At 55.1% G+C, this 18,263-nt stretch overlaps 5 protein-coding genes across 5 annotated transcripts; 3 read left to right on the top strand and 2 right to left on the bottom strand.

Annotated features, from left to right (window-relative positions):
* Positions 1-12: 12 nt before the first annotated feature.
* On the bottom strand, positions 13-2,832 carry BBA_04747 (Periodic tryptophan protein 2; the record flags this gene model as incomplete). The annotated part of the gene is made up of 3 exons (XM_008599844.1): positions 13-2,578; positions 2,633-2,745; positions 2,815-2,832. 3 exons carry the CDS (start codon positions 2,830-2,832, stop codon positions 13-15), a joined length of 2,697 nt encoding a protein of 898 aa, XP_008598066.1.
* A 589-nt stretch (positions 2,833-3,421) lies between these two features.
* BBA_04748 (cell division control protein 12) lies at positions 3,422-4,781 on the top strand (the record flags this gene model as incomplete). The annotated part of the gene is made up of 4 exons (XM_008599845.1): positions 3,422-3,526; positions 3,623-3,785; positions 3,843-4,153; positions 4,203-4,781. 4 exons carry the CDS (start codon positions 3,422-3,424, stop codon positions 4,779-4,781), a joined length of 1,158 nt encoding a protein of 385 aa, XP_008598067.1.
* A 772-nt stretch (positions 4,782-5,553) lies between these two features.
* On the bottom strand, positions 5,554-7,341 carry BBA_04749 (branched-chain alpha-ketoacid dehydrogenase kinase; the record flags this gene model as incomplete). The annotated part of the gene is made up of 4 exons (XM_008599846.1): positions 5,554-6,480; positions 6,591-6,873; positions 6,940-7,059; positions 7,172-7,341. 4 exons carry the CDS (start codon positions 7,339-7,341, stop codon positions 5,554-5,556), a joined length of 1,500 nt encoding a protein of 499 aa, XP_008598068.1.
* A 2,589-nt stretch (positions 7,342-9,930) lies between these two features.
* On the top strand, positions 9,931-13,790 carry BBA_04750 (ubiquitin carboxyl-terminal hydrolase; the record flags this gene model as incomplete). The annotated part of the gene is made up of 6 exons (XM_008599847.1): positions 9,931-10,156; positions 10,240-10,387; positions 10,452-10,911; positions 10,957-13,431; positions 13,500-13,629; positions 13,681-13,790. The coding sequence occupies 6 exons, from the start codon at positions 9,931-9,933 to the stop codon at positions 13,788-13,790; spliced, it is 3,549 nt and encodes a 1,182-aa protein (XP_008598069.1).
* Positions 13,791-14,712: 922 nt separating this feature from the next.
* BBA_04751 (6-phosphofructokinase) lies at positions 14,713-17,067 on the top strand (the record flags this gene model as incomplete). Its single annotated transcript, XM_008599848.1, has 1 exon — positions 14,713-17,067. One exon carries the CDS (start codon positions 14,713-14,715, stop codon positions 17,065-17,067), a length of 2,355 nt encoding a protein of 784 aa, XP_008598070.1.
* Positions 17,068-18,263: the final 1,196 nt, after the last annotated feature.

An 18,263-nucleotide genomic window follows, 5' to 3' on the forward strand; every position in this document is an offset into this window, starting at 1 on the left:
CATCTTTCCCCCTTACTCTAGTCCAATCCATTCGTCTTCGTCTTCGCTAGACGCTTCCTCATTGTCACCATTCATGTCCACATCAATGCCCGCAGCAACGTTCCCCTCGTCCCCCGCCGTCAGCCCCTTTCTGTCCGTGCTCTTTGTGCCGGCCTGTCCCAGCAAATAGTCGACCATGTAGACGTTTTCGTCGGCCAGCCGCTTAATGTCGTCGCGCATGCGGTTGACGGCGCGGTTCACCACGCGCAGCTCGACGTCGACCTTGCCGCGGTTGGCCGCCAGCCACGCGCCATGCTTGTCGACGAGCGCCTTGATCCAGAGCAGGCAAAACTCCATGTGCGGCGACTCCTCGGTCTGGGCGGCGACGAAGCGCAGCAGACGCGGGACGTAGACGACGGGCAGGCCCGCCACGGCGAGGCCAACGTCGCCGGGGGGCACAGCCTGGAAGACGCGCCTGACGAGAGCCGCCTCGTTGAGGCGGAACGCCATGACCAGCGCCTTGAGGTAGTCGCGCTCGGTCTCGAGCACCGCAAGCGTCGAGGCCGGCGTAATTTCAATGTTGAGGTCAAACGGGTCGAACTGCACCGTCGTGTCCAGGCTGTAGACGAGCAGGCCCTCGGTGGAGGCGGCGCAGAACGAGGTACCCGCCGGCGAAAAGGCAATGCCGCTGACGCGCACCTCGGGGAAGCGCTTGCGGGCCGAGGGATCGCCGCCGCGCTTGGAGCCGGGCAGGCCTTCGGCGGCGCGGGCGGCCTCGCGGTCCGAGGTCTCCTCGTCATCAATGTCAGCGGCCGTTCCTGCCTCGGTGAGGAGCTTGCTGTTGAGGAACTCTTGCGTGCCCGAGAGCGAGAGGTTGACGCTGACGGTGAACTTCTTCAGAAGCACCATGGTCGTGACGGAGTAGAGGCAAATGTACTTTGAGTTGCCGCCGGCGAGAAGGCAGCTGCCGTCTGTGCTGTACCGGATCGAGTTGTAGGCTTTTGTGCCGGCGACGTTGGCGGCGGTGCGGCGGTCCGTGATCTTGCGGCCGCCCGAGGCGTCGCGCCGCCCGTCGACGCCAGCGACCTGCTCGGCCTCCATGTTCCAAAACGTCAGCTGGCCGTCGAGCGTCGAGATGGCGAGTTGCAGCGAGTCGGGGCGGACGGCGATGTCGAGCACGTCGGCCTGCAGCTGCAGCGGCTCGCTGGTCTGCGTGCGGCTGAAGATGGACCAGATGCGCGCGATGCGGTCCCAGCTGCCGGAGACGAGGGACTCGCCGTTGGGCGTAAAGGCGAGCGAGGCCACGGGGCCCTCGTGGCCCGAGAGCTGGTCCAGCAGCTGGCCGGTCTGCACGGACCAGATGTGAATGTCAAAAGAGTCGAGGGAGCCGGCGGCGACGACCTCGCCGCTGGGGTCGACGGCCATGCAGGAAAAGGAGAGGCGCGTGGGCGCGGTAAATGTGCGGAAGTTTCGGTAGCGAATCAGATCCCATGCGCGGACGGAACCGTCGAGACTAGATGTGAAGAGGACGTTGCCCTTTTTGGCAAACTCGCAGGCTGTTACGCCAGATGTATGCTCTGTAAATGTGACGATGCAAAAACCGGATTCAATGTCCCAGACTTTGATCTTGCCGTCGTCAGCGGTGGTGATGATTTTGGTGCCGTCGGGAGAGTAGACGAGCGAGTTCATCGAGTCAAAGTGGCCTTGTTGCTTGAGGATGTAGGATTCAGACTGCCATTCCCAGACCAGAAGCTGGCCGAGCTTGGAAGCGCCAAAAGCAAGCCACTCGCCGCTCTTATTGATGGTGACAAAGTCAATGTCGTTTTGTGAGATACTTAGCTTGTGAATATTGTTAAAGTCGGGCATCTCGTAGAGGCCAAAGAGGCCGTTTGAGAAGCCAGCGACAAGCAAGTTCGACTCGGGGTGAAACGAAGCGCAACGGACGTGTGCGCTGCCCTGCATAAAAAAGTGTTTTTGCACAATGCGCCAGTGCATGTCAGAATCGTCGTCCTCCTCCATATCCTCGTCGTCGTCCTTGACGCGGTCAATCGGCTTTGCGTATCGCCACTCGAATACGGCGCCGTCTTTACTGACAGTGTAGATAATTTCTTGGTTCGCCGAAAACCAAGCGCCAATGACGGGTTGCTTGTGCCCGGAGAGCACCGTCGGCACGAAGCCCTCCTCTGCGCCGACACTCCATATCCGCGCCGTGAGATCCTTGGAGGCCGTGAGAAAGAATCGTGAGTCGCTGGACCATTCAATGTGCTGGACGTCGTCAAAGTGGCCGGTATGCGTGTGGTGCTTGACAAAGGGCGCAAACTCGAGCTCGCCGCCAGCGTTGGTGTCGGGCGTGGAAGGCACGTGCCAGACCTCGAGCTTGCGGCCGAGACCAACGGCAAAGTAGCGTCCAGAGGGCGAAAAAGAGAGCGCGGTTATTTTCGCCTTGAAGGAGAAGTGGTATATTGATATTCTTCGGGGGACGTTTGTCAGAATAGCGTGGCCGTCTTCGTCGACTGTGAGGAGGATGTTGCCGCGAGGTGTGAGTCCGAGGCGAGCTATGTTTTTGCGATGCGCAAAGGGAAGGGTATATGACTTGTTTCTGGTATGTGTTAGAATCACACATTTCTAGTCCCTCTCTTCTGTGCGCACATACTCGACCAAATTAAAGACCGTCACTCTGTTGCCGACGGGCGAAAAGAGGTGAGTGCCATCGGGACTGAAGAGCAGATTACCCTGGCAGTACACCGTGCCTAGCAAATTTGAAAACTATACAAGTCAGCATACTTGCTTCTAACCTAACTTCTGACCTCACGTAGAAGCTGAACTGTATCTTACCCTGAAATCGGTCTTCATTGTCGTTTGTCGTCCATTATTAGCAAAGTTCCAATTGCTTGTCTAAAACTTTCCAAGCTGCGCCGCTTATCGATAGGCCGTCGAAATTTTTGGAGGGGCCGGCCATTCGTTGTTCCATTCTCGTTGCAGCTCCAGCCACTCACTGTTGGCACTAGCCACAGCATCCAATGTCCCAGTTATGAGGCGGTGGAGTGCACTGACCGCTTCATCCATTATCCTGTCTCTGCAGCCACAGTCCAACCCATCGTCCGTTGGCTTGGAAAGGGGTCCCGCAAAGTGCCTGCCCCGTCGCCATCGCACTGACCAGCGCTGCCCGCAGACCCCCCGGGCGCATCCAAGACCAGCAAAATTGGTGGCCACGACCCCCCTTGGTGCCCCTGAATGCCCATTCATTCAAGCTACGACCTCCTCCACCTTTGTGCCATCCTGCCAAACGCACTTCTTGATCAATCGTTCTCAGCATTTGCTAGGCGGATATCTCGATTCGTACTTCAACGCTTGACAACTTCTGGTCTGGTCATTACCCCGATTTGTTTTCCGTTCTCGTTTATCCTCCTTCGCAATAGCTCACCCCTCATCATATCCCAAGATGGCTCCTGCCAGCTCCGAGAGTGCATCGCCAATTGGCATTGCCAATCTGCCTAATCAGCGTCACAAGATTGTCGCCAAGCGCGGTGCCGGCTTCACCATTATGGTATGCAGACTCCTCTGCTCGCCACTGTGATGTCCTCTGCCGTCAGGGTGGCATATCGTCGTTTGACCCTGTCACGCTAACAAGGCCGCCATTTAGGTTGCTGGAGAGTCTGGCCTCGGAAAGACGACATTCATCAACACGCTGTTCTCAACCACGATCAAAAACTATGCAGACCACAAGCGTCGTCATCAGAAGCAGGTCGACAAGACTGTCGAGATTGAAATTACCAAGGCTGAGCTCGAGGAGAAGTTCTTCAAGGGTTTGTGCTGACCACATCCCGCCGGGCAGCTTCCCTCGCTAACAATCCTCCCTTTAGTCCGCCTGACCGTCATCGACACTCCCGGATTTGGAGACTACGTTAACAATCGTGACTCCTGGATGCCCATCATCGAGTTCCTCGACGACCAGCACGAGTCGTACATGCTTCAGGAGCAGCAGCCCCGCCGTCAGGACAAGATCGATCTCCGTGTCCACGCTTGCCTCTACTTCATCCGCCCTACCGGACACACCCTCAAGCCTCTTGATATTGAGGTCATGAAGAGACTCTGCTCTCGCGTGAACCTGATCCCTGTCATTGCCAAGGCCGATACTCTCAGCCCTGCCGACTTGGCCAAGTTCAAGCAGCGCGTATGTTGGGCATAAACACCGATTGTATCATCACTACTAACCTACCTAGATTGCTGCCGTCATAGAGGCCCAGAACATCAAGATCTACCAGCCCCCGATCGAGGAGGACGATGATGCTGCTGCTCAGCACGCGCGGAGCCTTATGGCCGCTATGCCTTTCGCCGTGATTGGTTCCGAGAAGGATGTCAAGACCAACGACGGACGGATTGTCAAGGGCCGTCAGTACTCTTGGGGTGTCGCCGAGGTTGAAAACGAGGACCACTGCGATTTTAAGAAGCTTCGATCTATTCTCATTCGCACCCACATGCTCGATCTTATTCATACCACCGAGGAGCTTCACTATGAGGCCTACCGCGCTCAGCAGATGGAGACGCGCAAGTTTGGCGAGGCCCGCCCTCGCAAGCTCGACAACCCCAAGTTTAAGGAGGAGGAGGAGGCTCTCCGCAAGCGTTTTACTGAGCAGGTTAAGATCGAGGAACAGCGCTTCCGTCAATGGGAGCAGAAGCTCATCTCCGAGCGCGACCGTCTCAACAAAGATCTCGAGCAGACTCATGCCCAGATTAAGCAGCTCGAGTCGGAGCTCGAGTCCATGCAGGGCAGTGCTGTCCGCAGCCATGGCCGCCGCTAAGCGTTTTGCCGATGCTTCACGTCTTGCTTGCGAAACCTGCGGCTATGCAGCCAAGAATCGGCGTTTTCGCATCCACACCCTGTCGGGTTCGTGGTTGATTAGGGCGATAGTACCGACAGAGAAATACAGGCATGGATATTCTTGGTAGCAGCTTCCAGCGTTGATGATGTGTCTGTCATACTGAATGACGCCGTGGATTGTGGAGGAACAGCGCTTGCTTGCTCGCTGCCGGACCTTTTTGTGGAAATGGCCGTCGAGGGCCAAAAAGTTAATATGTCCCTTAACGAGCAAGATTTGTCGTGCAAGTTTTGATAATGTAGCCTTTATTATTCCCTTTATTAACCTGACTCCGGTATATTGAATTTACGTTGCTTTTAATTAAACAAGATGATGGGTTATGATGTGTGCCTTTTGAATTGACGGCGGCTTTTGCCTCGTGTAAATGCTAAAAAAAAAAAAGTACAGTTGAAACCTCCCAAAAAACATGTGTACCATGCAATATGACCAGAACTCCTCGTTACGACCGCCCCGACTGAAGCAAACGAGAGAAGCAAACAAAAAAAGCAGAATAAAAAGTTGCACTCGACGTCCGAACACGGCCCTCATAACTGAAAGATTGGACTTTGGGCAATGTTTTCTTTCGTTTTCAATAGGAAGCTGCAGAGTCATTTCATATGACGCCCATACGCCATCGTCACCACGTCGTCCACGGATCAGATATATATACAGAAGAAGTAGCGGCGCAGCGCACCCCATCTCGTACGATACCACCTCAGACGGCATCCATGCTGGCGCGCGTGGTGAGCTGCTCATTCTTGTTGCCGAGGCGTGAGATTTGCAGGAAGGCGTCAACGCCGTAGCCCTCGAGGCTGTGGACATGTAGGCTGCCGGCCCAATACTCGGCGTACACGCGGCTGAGCGGGAGGCCCATGCCGAGGCGGAGGTTGGGCGGGCGGCTTGTGAGGCTAGAAAGAGAGTTTTGCTGCGAGGGTGTGTGCGGCGTGGCGGCGGAGGGCGGCTGCTGGAGGGGCGATGGTGTTGGTGGTGGCGGCGTGGGATAGGAGGGCGCCTTGAGGTCGGCGCGGGCGAGCTCGTCAATGTGCAGCTCCTGCATGGTCGCGGCCATGCGGGGTACCTGACCGAGGTTCTCGAGACGGTTGGCGGACTTGGGACCCTTGGAAAAGGACCATAGGTAGGGGAGCTCGTCGCGGGGGATGCCTCCGCCGCGGTCCGAGATGCGGATGATGACGTGCTCCTGGGCCTCGCAGATGGTGACTTCGATTGGCGGCGGGGGCTGATTCAGGGCGGCGTTGAGCGTGGTGGAGGTTGTTGATCCTGCGGCGGCCGCCGCGACTGCTTTCTCGCGGAGCTTAGCTTGACGGTCGATGACGGCCTGGACAGAGTTGCGGAGGAGCTCGCCAATTATGTACTCAAGGTGACTGAGGATGTAGGGGAAGGAAGCGCTCAGGTGGCCGTCGACGTGGACGGCGGGGACCTGGGCGTCAGGCCCGTTGGTTGAGCGGGCGAGGGCGGTGACGGCGCGGGCGCAGCGGTCAATAACGTCGCGGGCCTGGCACCGAATAAAGACCTCGCCGATGAAGTCGCTCTCGGAGAGCTTGGCGCCGGGCGAAAAGTGCGGTGAGTGGTAGGTCTCGGTGAGGGAGAGGTGCTGCTCGGCAATGACGCGGCGAGATATGCGCTGTGGTGGGGTATTAGCGTGTGTTGCTCCATGGAAGACAGCTGCGGAATAAGAAGGGAGTAGGGAAACACAAGTGGCAGAGAAAGGGGGGTGTAGGGTTGGGGACGTACGGATCGTAAAATGGTATTCATAAACTTGTCGAGGTCCTGCGGGTTCATCAGGCCGCGGCACTCGAGGATGCCCATGGCGAGCTTGGGGATAACGGTGAGATGACCCTTGAGGTTCTCGCTGATGATCTCGCATAGCCGGTCGTTGTCCTCGAGGGTTTTGACCTCTTTGATCTTACGAAAGGTGTCAAAAGCTTTGTAGTAGAGGTTGTAGACGTCGTTAATGTGGGGGTTCGTGACGACGACGTAAGGGAGCTGCTGCATGTCGCGAAGGCGATGGGCGATTCTGTCAGAGTCAGCTTTGATTGTCGACTCGATGGAGGAGAAGTAGATTGTTGGCCCGAGTGCTTACCTGGATGGTAATTCTGTCCGGACATAGTTGGCTGAGCTGATGAGGCGGGACTCGGTGAGAGAGCGGCCAAAGACCATGAGCTGGCGCAAGCTGATGGGACGGGCCTCACGAGCAACCCAGCTGCAAAGCGTCAGCGTAAATCAACCTTGATTATGCGCTGCAGCGAATAAAAGGGCTAGCTCTGCTTGAAGAGAATAAAAGCGCATCGCAGGAGCTGGTGGTGTGGACGTACTCGTCAAGAACCGAGACTGGACGCCAGGCAGCGGCGGCTGTGGCAGCGCCGCGTCCGGCCATCGGACACGGATGCGACGACGATGCGGCGCCGGGTCTGGCGGTGGCCCTGGCAAAGGGATTGATGAGCCGCTGCCGCGGCCGTGTGTGGCGCATTGAGCTCGAAAGCATCACTACCGGTCCATGCAGCGGTACAGGCCGTCTTTGCGCGGTTCAAATGGGGAGGCGGCTCCCTGGGTAGGGGCAAGTCGGTCGCTGCTCGCGTGCAGCGGGTGGCGGATGGCGCCTGTAATTGGTGTCGATGCGGCGACGATGTCTGCCAAGGAGAGATGGTATTGAAACGAATCAGAGCTGGAGAGAGGCACAAGATACGGTTAGATGCAAGAGATTCAAGAGGTTTGAGAGGAATAGAAATTGTCGTATGCGTGGAAATGGTAGAGACGTAGGTTTTTTTTTTCTGGACCACCGAGGAGAGCTTGTGACTGGACCGGGAAGGTGACAGCTTGAATTTCGGGGGCTCTTGTTCGTCTGGATTTATACCCCACAATGGGAAGCGGTATCGGCTCCCGATCGCAAGCGAGAGACGGGAGATCACTCACAACAGCAAATGTGAGCAGAGCTTTGAAGAAGAGAAATCAAGAGAGACGGGAAAGAGGTTAAAAAGGCCTCAGAATTCTCGGAAAGACGAAAAGAGAATGAATCGCTTCGGAGCTACGAGGTTTCCCCTCACTTGATGAACCCGTTGTTCCCCGCGCTACATGGTGGCCGTCGTCTGGCCATCTCCAACCATCTATATGTAGTAGTGCGCCCATCCCGTCTTTGCTGCATGCCCAGTTCAAGGCTCGACGCCTCTTGTCTCGCGGCCCAATGATGCTACTGTGACAACGGAGTCTCTTAGCTGGCAGCTACTGCACATAGCAAACTAATTTATTAGCATGAAACGAGGTACGCGGTAAGTGCGTTGCAGTGCGGATTATGTAGGCAGAGGACATCAGTTCAGGGGTCAGGCCACTCGTCAGTCTAGACGCGTGTGTTTTGTGTTGGATATGGGAACTGGCCAAACTTGGATTTCACGAGGTATTGATGGATGTTTTTGTATGAGTTTTGCAACCTTCAAAGCGGTCACTACTGGCTTCATGTCCTGTCGGTCGCAGCAAGCCTGTCCGGGAACCCCTCGCTCAAATTGGGGAAGCCGGAAAGACGATCCCAGCCACGTTCGTCTCCCGCTTTTCACATGCCGGCGGTGGCGCGACGGAGCACAGCTCAATGTCGCGCAGAGGTAGGTGCAAAAACTCTCTCGGGAGCCTCCAAAGCTACCCAGTGAGCTGTGATGAGCTGCACTGGCTTGTGATGCCATGTACCTGTGTGCGCTACCCTAGGTACGTCTTGAACAACAGGGAAGCTCGCCTAACAGCTCGGTTGGGGGCTGGTCTGTGCCGTATATCCCGCCTAGCAGGTATGGAGATGGCGTCGACCGCCAGTTGGCCCAGAAAAAAGAGGCTGTTGGACCCGCTCCGGACCAAATACAACGATATGGAGGTGGTGGTTGAGTGGCAAAAGCTGGCTGCCGGCGTTGAGACGTTGCGGCGTGGATAGCTCAAGGACGACTCGCTGAACAAAGACGGGCGGCCGTGATTAGGTCAGTCTTGGAAACATCGACTCACCTTCGGGCTACTTGGTACAGGAATACGGCTAGTCACTTGAATGCCTGGATATGCCGCGTGTATTCCGTACTGTGTGAGTATTGATCACTATTCACCAGTTCGCAGCGGCCGTCAGCCACTCTGCGGGGAAGGGAAAAGTCAAAATGCCAAACAGTACTGAGTTAAAGGAGTACATGTATTGTCGTTATTTGAGCGCCGGCAGTGAGGTACCAGCCTATCAGTTGACGACACCTGCCTTGGAGGTAATTACCGATACAGCAGCTGCTAAATACTGCTGTTGGTGCAGGCGCTGAACGTACCTCGCTGCAGATGAAAAGGTACCTGCCATAATATGCGCAGTTGGCTGGTCAGGGCTGTACCCACGCAGATGGTCCTCAACGCCGCGTCTCTTCCAAGTTGTATTTGCATCATCATAGACTGACTCCTGACGCCTGTGGCCGGCTCTTCTTCGTAACTCGACTCTGGATCTCTTGCGATTCTACGGATTACTAGCCCAACAGCATACAACACAGCCTGGCTTAGCAACTGGGTACATTTTTAGCATTGCAAAACCCCGTTGGTGCCACTACCTACTGGTAACCCACCAACCGCCTGTTCAAAGCCAAAGCTTACCTGCACCCCGCCGCGGCCGTGACGTGACGCCTCCCACCACCCGTCCACTGACTTCATTCCACTGCTCTTGCATCGCACCTCGGAGCACCCTGCCCCCCAAACGGGCCTTTCTCTTCGTCCTCTTACGGAGTCCGCGTTCTGAATCCGTAATTGGCAATCATGGTCAGTCTTGCTTCACCTTCCCGTCGCCCTCTTTCCTTTTCGCCGCCATCCCTGCTCTTGCTGCCTCACGACAATTTTTTCGCCTCCTGCTGCCGCTCACCGGGACGCCTTGTGCTCGTCTCGCCTGCAAGCCGTCCGTCGCCGCTTTCAACCTCATTGTCCCCCTCGGCGCATTGCTATACTATTTCCTTCTATTCACTATCGCCGTGCCGTCTACGCACACATCGACTCCTTGCCCCGCTCGCCCAAGCTTCAGCATTTAATACCCAGTTTCTGCGTTCTTGATACCACTTCTCTGCATCTTCTTTTCTTCATCCTCCCAATGGACGTGCCCGAATCTACATCGCCGCGCGTGCGCTATCGCTTTACTAACAACACCCTTTCCACCCAGAGTTACAACATTCCTTCTCCCAGCGAGATGGACGTCGACGCCGCCGAGTACGTCGACGTCTCCAGCATCGCCGACCGCGACTCCTTCGCCATCATAAACCCCGACAATGTCGACCAAGAAAGCGAACCTCTCCAAGATCTTCCTCTGGCCAACGACTGTATGTTCTAATGTCACTCGCCACCTGCCATGTCCCCTCCTCCCCAATACATCGAATGCTAATACCTTTTTACCCTGACCCAGATGAGGCCATGAAGGACATTGTTCTCCCCCCACTGCTCGACCAGCCCAAGATACTCGAGGACTGTGTAAACACATGGACCGTTGAAAACTGGCGCAGCCTCGGCAAGAAGGAACATGGTCCCGTCTTCCACGCTGGCGGGTTTCCTTGGTGCGTTGCCATACAAGACGCCCTCACCCCGGGTTTCGCCACATTTTGCTAACTTTTGCTCCAGGCGCATTCTGCTATTTCCCCATGGAAACAACACCGATCACTGCTCCATCTATCTCGAGCACGGCTTTGACCTCGATGCCGTACCAGACAATTGGAGCTGCTGTGTTCAGTTTGCCCTCGTTCTTTGGAATCCCAACGACCCCAGCCTATACACCAACCATGCCGCCCACCACCGCTTCACCAAGGAGGAGGGCGATTGGGGCTTCACACGTTTCGTGGAGAGCAGAAGAATGTTCAATGTACCCTGGGAGAATAGCACTAGACCTCTTCTCGAGAACGAGACAGCCAACATTACCGCCTACGTTCGCCTGGTCGAAGACGAAACAGGCGTCCTTTGGCACAATTTTCTCCACTACGACTCCAAGGTCGAAACCGGCTATGTCGGTCTCAAGAACCAGGGCGCCACGTGCTACCTCAACTCCCTACTTCAGTCACTATATTTCACGAACGCCTTCCGCAAGGTAAGCATTCTTCTATTTCAACGCCGCTCATGCTGACTTTTCCAGGCCGTCTACGAAATTCCAACTGAAAATGACGATAGCTTGACAAACTCTGCCTACACCTTGCAACGGCTATTCTATCAATTGCAAACTTCAGACCAGGCCGTAGGCACAAACGAGTTGACAAAGTCATTTGGATGGGAAACACGACACATTTTTGAGCAACAAGATGTCCAAGAACTCTCGCGCAAGCTCATGGAGAGACTAGAGGAGAGAATGAAGGGCACCAAGGCCGAAAACGTCCTCCCCGAAATATTCAGCGGCAAGATCAAGACGTACATTTCTTGCATCAATGTCGACTATGAATCAAGTCGAGTCGAAGACTTTTGGGACATTCAGCTCAACGTCAGCGGCAACAAGAGCCTGCTCGACAGCTTTCGCGACTACATTCAGGTAGAGAAGATGGACGGCGAGAACCAGTATTTCGCCGGCGACGAGCACAAGCTGCAAGACGCAGACAAGGGTGTCATTTTTAACAGTTTTCCCGATGTCCTTCACCTACAGCTCAAGCGTTTCGAGTACGACATTCAAAGAGACATGATGATGAAGATCAACGACCGCTACGAATTCCCTGACGTTTTTGACGCTGCTCCCTATCTCAACGACGATGCCGATACATCCGAGCCTTGGACATACCAGCTGCACGGCGTCCTTGTTCACAGCGGCGATCTCAACGCTGGTCACTACTACGCCTTTATCAAGCCCAACAAGGACGGCTGGTTCTACAAGTACGACGACGACAAGGTCACCAAGGCTACTCTACGAGAGGTTTTAGAGGAAAACTATGGCGGCGAGGAGCGTATTCCCAACGGATATACCAGAGCCCCCCTGCAGAAGAAGGCCCCGACTGTTCGTCAGAACAGTGCTTACATGCTGGTCTATATTCGCCAAAGCCGCGTCGACAAGATTCTCTGCCCTGTTACCCAAAATGATATTCCCTCGCATCTACAGCAGCGTCTTGAGGAAGAGAACGCTTTGAAGGAGGCCCGTCGCAAGGAGCAACGTGAAGCCCACCTCTACATGATGGCCAAGGTTATCACTAACCAGACCTTTCGCAACTATGGCGAAACCGACATGGGCCGTTTTGACATCGACGCCGAAGATGAGTCGGCTCCCCGGTCGTATCGCCTCAAGAAGTCAACTGTCATGGAAGACTTTGTACAGCAGGTCGCACACGACATTGGCGAGGACCCTCGCAAAGTCCGCCTTTGGCTCATGGTCAATCGACAAAACAAAACTATCCGTCCTGATCAGCCTGTCATGGATTTGACTCTGACTGTGGAGGAGACTTATGCCCGCTCCGCCGCACACAGAGATTCGAGTCTTCGACTTTGGGCCGAGGTTGCGACCGAAGTCGACAACGACGGAGAGGCCATCTGGCCTTCATACCAAGCGCCGGCGGCAAACGGCTCCAAAGAGGATACTATTCTTCTCTTACTCAAGTATTTTGACGTAGAGAAGCAGGAGCTGCGCGGCGTGGGTCACGTTTACATGGCCAAGGATAAGAAGATTGAAGACATGGTACCACTGATCCACGCCGCCATGGGCTGGGAGGCCAAGCTGGCTGATGACGAACGCTTGTTACTCTGGGAGGAGATCAAGCCTAATATGATTGAACCTCTTAAGCCGAAGTTCACCCTAAAGATGGCTGAACTGCAGGATGGAGACATCATCTGTTTCCAAAAGACGTCGGAGCATAAGCTCCAAGCCCGCATGTCAGATGCATCGAACAAGGAACAGGCTCCATTAGGCGATCGTATGGAAGATGCCAGAGAGTACTACGACTTCTTGGAGCACAGGAAGACTGTGCGATTCCACGCCCATCCTACTCGCTGCGACCAGGAAAAGTACCCCGCATTCGAACTCGTTTTTAACTCCAAGATTACCTACGACGTTTTGTCCGAGAGCGTGGGGGCATACCTCAAGGTGGAACCAACACACATCCGTTTGTGGACTGTCAATGCATCTACAAACAACCCCAAGGCGCCGGTGAGGCGAGGCACCAACCCAACTCTGCGGCAGATTCTCCATCCCACCGGAGGAAGCCTGAATTCTAGTCAAAGAAATGATGCATTTTACTTTGAAGTGCTTGAGATGAGTCTGGCAGAGCTGGATACCAAGAAAAGCGTCAAGCTCACTTGGCTTAGCGACGGTCTCGCCAAGGAGGAGCAGTTTGATCTCCTTGTGCCCAAGACGGGAACGATTGAGGACCTAATTCAGGCTCTGGTCAAAAAGGCTAGGATCGCGGACGAGGCCGAAGGAGGGAGGATACGCGTCTACGAAACGAGTTCTAACAAATTCTATCGCGAGCCTGTCCGCGATCATGCTGTGCAGAATCTGAGTGAATACACGCAAATTTACGCAGAGCGTGTGCCCGCCGACGAGCAGGACGCCAACGAAGCCAACTATATCCAGGTGTTTCATTTCCAGAATGAGCCCAGCCGCACTCATGGTGTGCCGTTTAGATTTCTTCTTGTCGAGGTATGTCTTGTGGCGGCTTACGGTGGTGGTCATTCGGTATCCCATGGGATGAGACTAACAAGGTGCAGGGCGAGAGGTTTGCGGACAGCAAGAAGCGTCTGGAAAAGAGAACCGGCCTCAAAGGCAAAAGTTTTGAAAAGATCAAGTTCGCCATTGTGCGTAGGAGCAACCCTTCAAAACTTCGGTATCTTGAAGATGGTGAGTATCCACTGCAGTCCCCTTGCTGCGGCCGCTGCTAACACTTGGTAGACGACGAGCTCTGGACCATGGCCACTTCTGAGGACGACTTCCTAGGTCTGGATCACCCCGACCGCACAAGGTCGGTACGAAATGGATCGGAAGCACTTTTCCTTCGTTGAGTTGGGCAGACGCGTTGGGATGTGACTTGTTGGCTGCGTGTATGATGTGCCGTGTGCTAAATAGCTTGGAGAATGCATCCCACGATGCATAGAGAGAGCGCTGGCCAGCAGGGCACTTTTCTTGCTGAGATATCGGAGAGGAGTTTGTTTTCTGTTTTATTTTGTAGCACGACATTACAAGTATAAGAGTATGTGGGCGCTGCTGGCATTGAGATACCATGGTTTGCAAAGCACCGTGGTATGCAATGCAAATGATTATGCCGTTGAGCATTATGCTCACTGAAGTATGTGTCTTGTACAAGATTGATTCAGGTGTATTACCCATGAATGCATCCCTCCGCGGCCTGTTGGCGCTGGCAATCAATTATGATGATTATCGGTACAGTAACATGACAAGTATCAAGCATTGTGGGTACGGTGAGGTATTAGTTTATAGTGGGCGGGTGCTGTCAGAACTGGTGCGAGACCACTAAGCAGCCACTAAGACATCGTTAAATAGCACCGAACTCAGGTGCCCCACGCAGCTAAACTTGGCTTCCAGATAGCGATAGCTGTTTCCGGACCGATAAGAGCTCTCTGCCCCTCGTTGGGATGCACTCAAGCCGTGCGACTTTTTTTTTGGCCTGAAAGCTCGCCTGGCAGGCATCATAACGCCATTGTATCTGACGATTTCTTTCATCTTTAAAAACCACGCCATTGACCTGCAGTTTTGCTGCAGTTGTTGCTCCTGCTGTTGCCACAATCACGTGTTGCGTGGCTGAGCGTCCCTCCATCCTTGGCAGCTCCTCAGGTATTCATTAACTACAGCTACAGCTGCCAGCTCTCTGGTAGCTGGTGCCCGTCACTTCCGCAAGCTTCACTCTCGATATCCTACATTCAACTACCTCTGTAGTCGTCGGCTTTGCTTCAACCCGCCGCCGCAATGGAGGCCCCTAAAAAGAAAATCGCCATCATGACCTCGGGAGGCGACTCCCCGGGCATGAACGCCGTCGTCCGCGCCGTTGTCCGCACCGCCATCCACATGGGCTGCGATGCCTTTTGCATCTACGAAGGCTACGAGGGTCTGGTAAAAGGCGGCAACTTGATCCGCCAGATGGGCTGGTCCGAGGTACGCGGCTACCTTTCCGAGGGTGGCACGCTCATCGGCACCGCCCGCTGCATGGAGTTTTACGAGCGGCCGGGTCGTGTCAAGGCCGCCAAGAACATGGTGCTTAACGGCATCGACGCCCTCATCATCTGCGGTGGTGACGGTTCTCTCACGGGCGCCGACAGGTTTCGCCACGAATGGCCGTCGCTGCTCGAGGAGCTCGTCTCGACGGGCCAATTGACTGCCGACCAGGTCAAGCCCTACAAGCATCTCAACATTGTCGGCCTCGTGGGCTCCATTGACAATGATCTCTCCGGTACCGACGCCACCATTGGCTGCTACTCGGCCCTTTCCCGAATCTGTGAGATGGTCGACTACATCGAGGCGACGGCCGCCTCCCACTCGCGAGCGTTTGTCATTGAAGTCATGGGTCGTCACTGCGGCTGGCTGGCGCTGCTCGCGGGCGTCGCCACTGGTGCTGACTTTGTCTTTATTCCGGAACGACCCGCCAGCGACTGCTGGCACGAAGAAATGTGCGCCGTCGTCAAGAGGCACCGCGACATTGGCAAGCGCAAAACGATTGTCATTGTGGCCGAGGGCGCCAACGACAAGGATGGCAACAAAATCACGCCCGAACAGATCAAAAACTTGCTGGCCGACAAGTCCCACGGCGGATTGGCTCTCGACACCCGCATCACCACTCTGGGCCATGTGCAGCGCGGTGGCACAGCCGTCGCGTACGATCGCATGCTCGGCACTCTGCAGGGCGTCGAAGCTGTCAAGGCCGTTCTCGAGGCTACGCCCGAGACTGAAACCTGCTTCATCGCCATCAACGAGAACAAGATTGTTCGTAAGCCGCTCATGAAGGCTGTCGAGGCGACCAAGTCTGTTGCCAAGGCTGTCGAGGACAAGCAATTCGACAAGGCCATGTCGCTCCGTGACACTGAGTTCTCTGACCAGTACAAATCTTATCTTACGACAACCAACGTCAAGACGGACGAGCACAAGCTTCCCGAAAAGGATCGCATGAAGATTGGCTTCATCAATGTCGGGGCGCCGGCCGGAGGCATGAATGCTGCTGTTCGCGCGGCTGTCGCCTACTGCTTCTCGCGAGGGCATACACCCATTGCCATTCACAACGGATTTGCCGGATTTGCCCGCCATCATGGCGACAAGCCTGTTGGCGCTGTCCGCGAGTTCGACTGGCTCGAGGTGGACGGTTGGGCCAGCAAGGGAGGCTCTGAAATTGGCACAAACCGAGAGTTGCCCTCGGAGTCCGGCATGGAGCACATTGCAAACCTGATTGCCAAGTATGAGTTTGACGCCATCTTCATGGTCGGCGGATTCGAAGCTTTCCACGCACTTTCACAACTGCGGGTTGCGCGGGACGATTTCCCTTCGCTTCGCATTCCCATGGTATTGCTTCCCGCCACCATCTCAAATAATGTGCCCGGAACGGAATACTCGCTCGGGTCCGATACGTGTCTCAATGAACTCGTTCAATATTGCGATAAAATCAAGCAGTCGGCCTCTGCCACGCGCCGTCGTGTCTTTGTCATTGAGACGCAGGGTGGTCGTTCTGGCTACATTGCTACTCTTGCTGGTCTGGTCGTTGGCGCCTCGGCCGTCTACATTCCAGAAGAAGGTATCAGCCTCGACATGCTCAACACTGATGTTTCGCATCTCAAAAGGGTCTTTGCCGAAGACACGGGCCAGTCCCGCGCGGGTCGTCTTATCCTCATCAACGAAAAGGCCAGCCACGTCTACGACGCCAAGCTGATTGCCAGCATCATCCGTGACGAGGCGCACGGGCGTTTTGAAAGCCGCGAGAGTATCCCGGGCCACGTCCAGCAGGGCGGTGTGCCGTCGCCCATGGACCGGTGCCGCGCGGTGCGGCACGCCATCAAGTGCATGGAGCATCTGCAGAGATACGGCAAGAAGTCGGCCGCGGGCAGCACCGACCCCTTGAGCAGCTCCGTCATCGGCATCAAGGGATCAGAGCTCGTCTTGACACCGGTGCAGGAGCTCGAGGAGCATGAGACGGACTGGCCGAACCGCCGGCCGAAGCTGTCGGAGTGGCTGAAGATGCGCGACATTGTCGACGTACTCGGCGGTCGGCCGCAGCACGTCAGGCCAGAGTCGAACCTCAAAGGCTTGCTGGCAAAGGACGTCAAGCGGGGACTCGTGTAGATGTCGGTCCGAGTCGAAGGCACAAGAATAGTTACGATGTTATGGATTACGGCGCGATGTGATGTGATGTGCCGCGTGAATGGGAAGGGAGTTTGGGCAGACTTTTTTAATTTTTTTCCCCCCCTATACTTTGTCTAGCATAAATTGTGCAACAGAATCATCTTCACTTTGCAAAGGCAAGATACCGCCATGTAGCATGACGGTTGTGACGTACGGATATTTGATCACTAATATAGCAGGTGCAAGGGTGCTGCCTTGGAGTGGCCGACCCCATGCACATCCAGTTAGGTACATGACAGGCTCCCGAATTGCCCTGTGATTGCCCAGCATGATGTGCTGGGCTGCTGCCACACGGAACATGGTGGAGACTCAGGCTGCCTTTGATGATGGCCCGGTATATATTTATTGAAGGAATTCATGTTCTGACAATGTCTAGACAGGATGTAGGCGCCTCCCACAGCAGAAGTCAGGCTGATGCCGCCTTTTTGAACAAAAACAAATAACGCCTTGATCAGCAACCTGGCATCTATTTATTGAAGAGATTCAGGCTCCAGCACCGTCTAGACAGGGGTTCGGCCGCTCCAGCTGGGCCAGCTGATGCATGAGGTGCATGACATTTTGACACAAGAGTGGCCCGCTCGCCGCCCAGCCCAGCCTTCTTTTTTTTTTTTTCTTCTTCCCTTCTGGCCATACGACACAGAGGCCTGACCAACTCCACCTGGCGTTAAGCGCTCACGCAACTGTCTTTGCTTTTCTCAAAGTCGTTGAAGAGAGCCTTTTTCCCTCTTTTTTTTTTTAAGCATCTGCTGTGGATTTGTTTCTTTTTTTTTTCTCTTTTTTTTTTTTGACACTTTGCTTTGCTATCGCGGGAAAGCATACAAAGTACTGCATAGTCTGCTACTTCTACGACCCCCCGCGATAGCGGCCCGACGCGGGACGGAAAGTGCCGTTACGTCACTCAAACGGTCCTGCCCCCCCCCCCCCCCCCCCCCATATCACATTTGCTCATCCAAATTTCATCAAAGGGACAGGTCAACCTGGGCGGGAAAAGAGTGAGATTTGGACAAAGGAGAAGAACAAGAAATGTCGCACAGAAGAGCGACAGACTTTGAAGAGACCGACTACATGTCGCAGCCTCCCCGCAGCAGTCGCGTGGGCGTCATGGAGCGCGATCATGACGTCTACGCCGACCGCAC

Source organism: Beauveria bassiana (assembly GCF_000280675.1).
Source record: "Beauveria bassiana ARSEF 2860 unplaced genomic scaffold BBA_S00011, whole genome shotgun sequence".
Lineage (NCBI taxonomy): Eukaryota > Fungi > Ascomycota > Sordariomycetes > Hypocreales > Cordycipitaceae > Beauveria > Beauveria bassiana.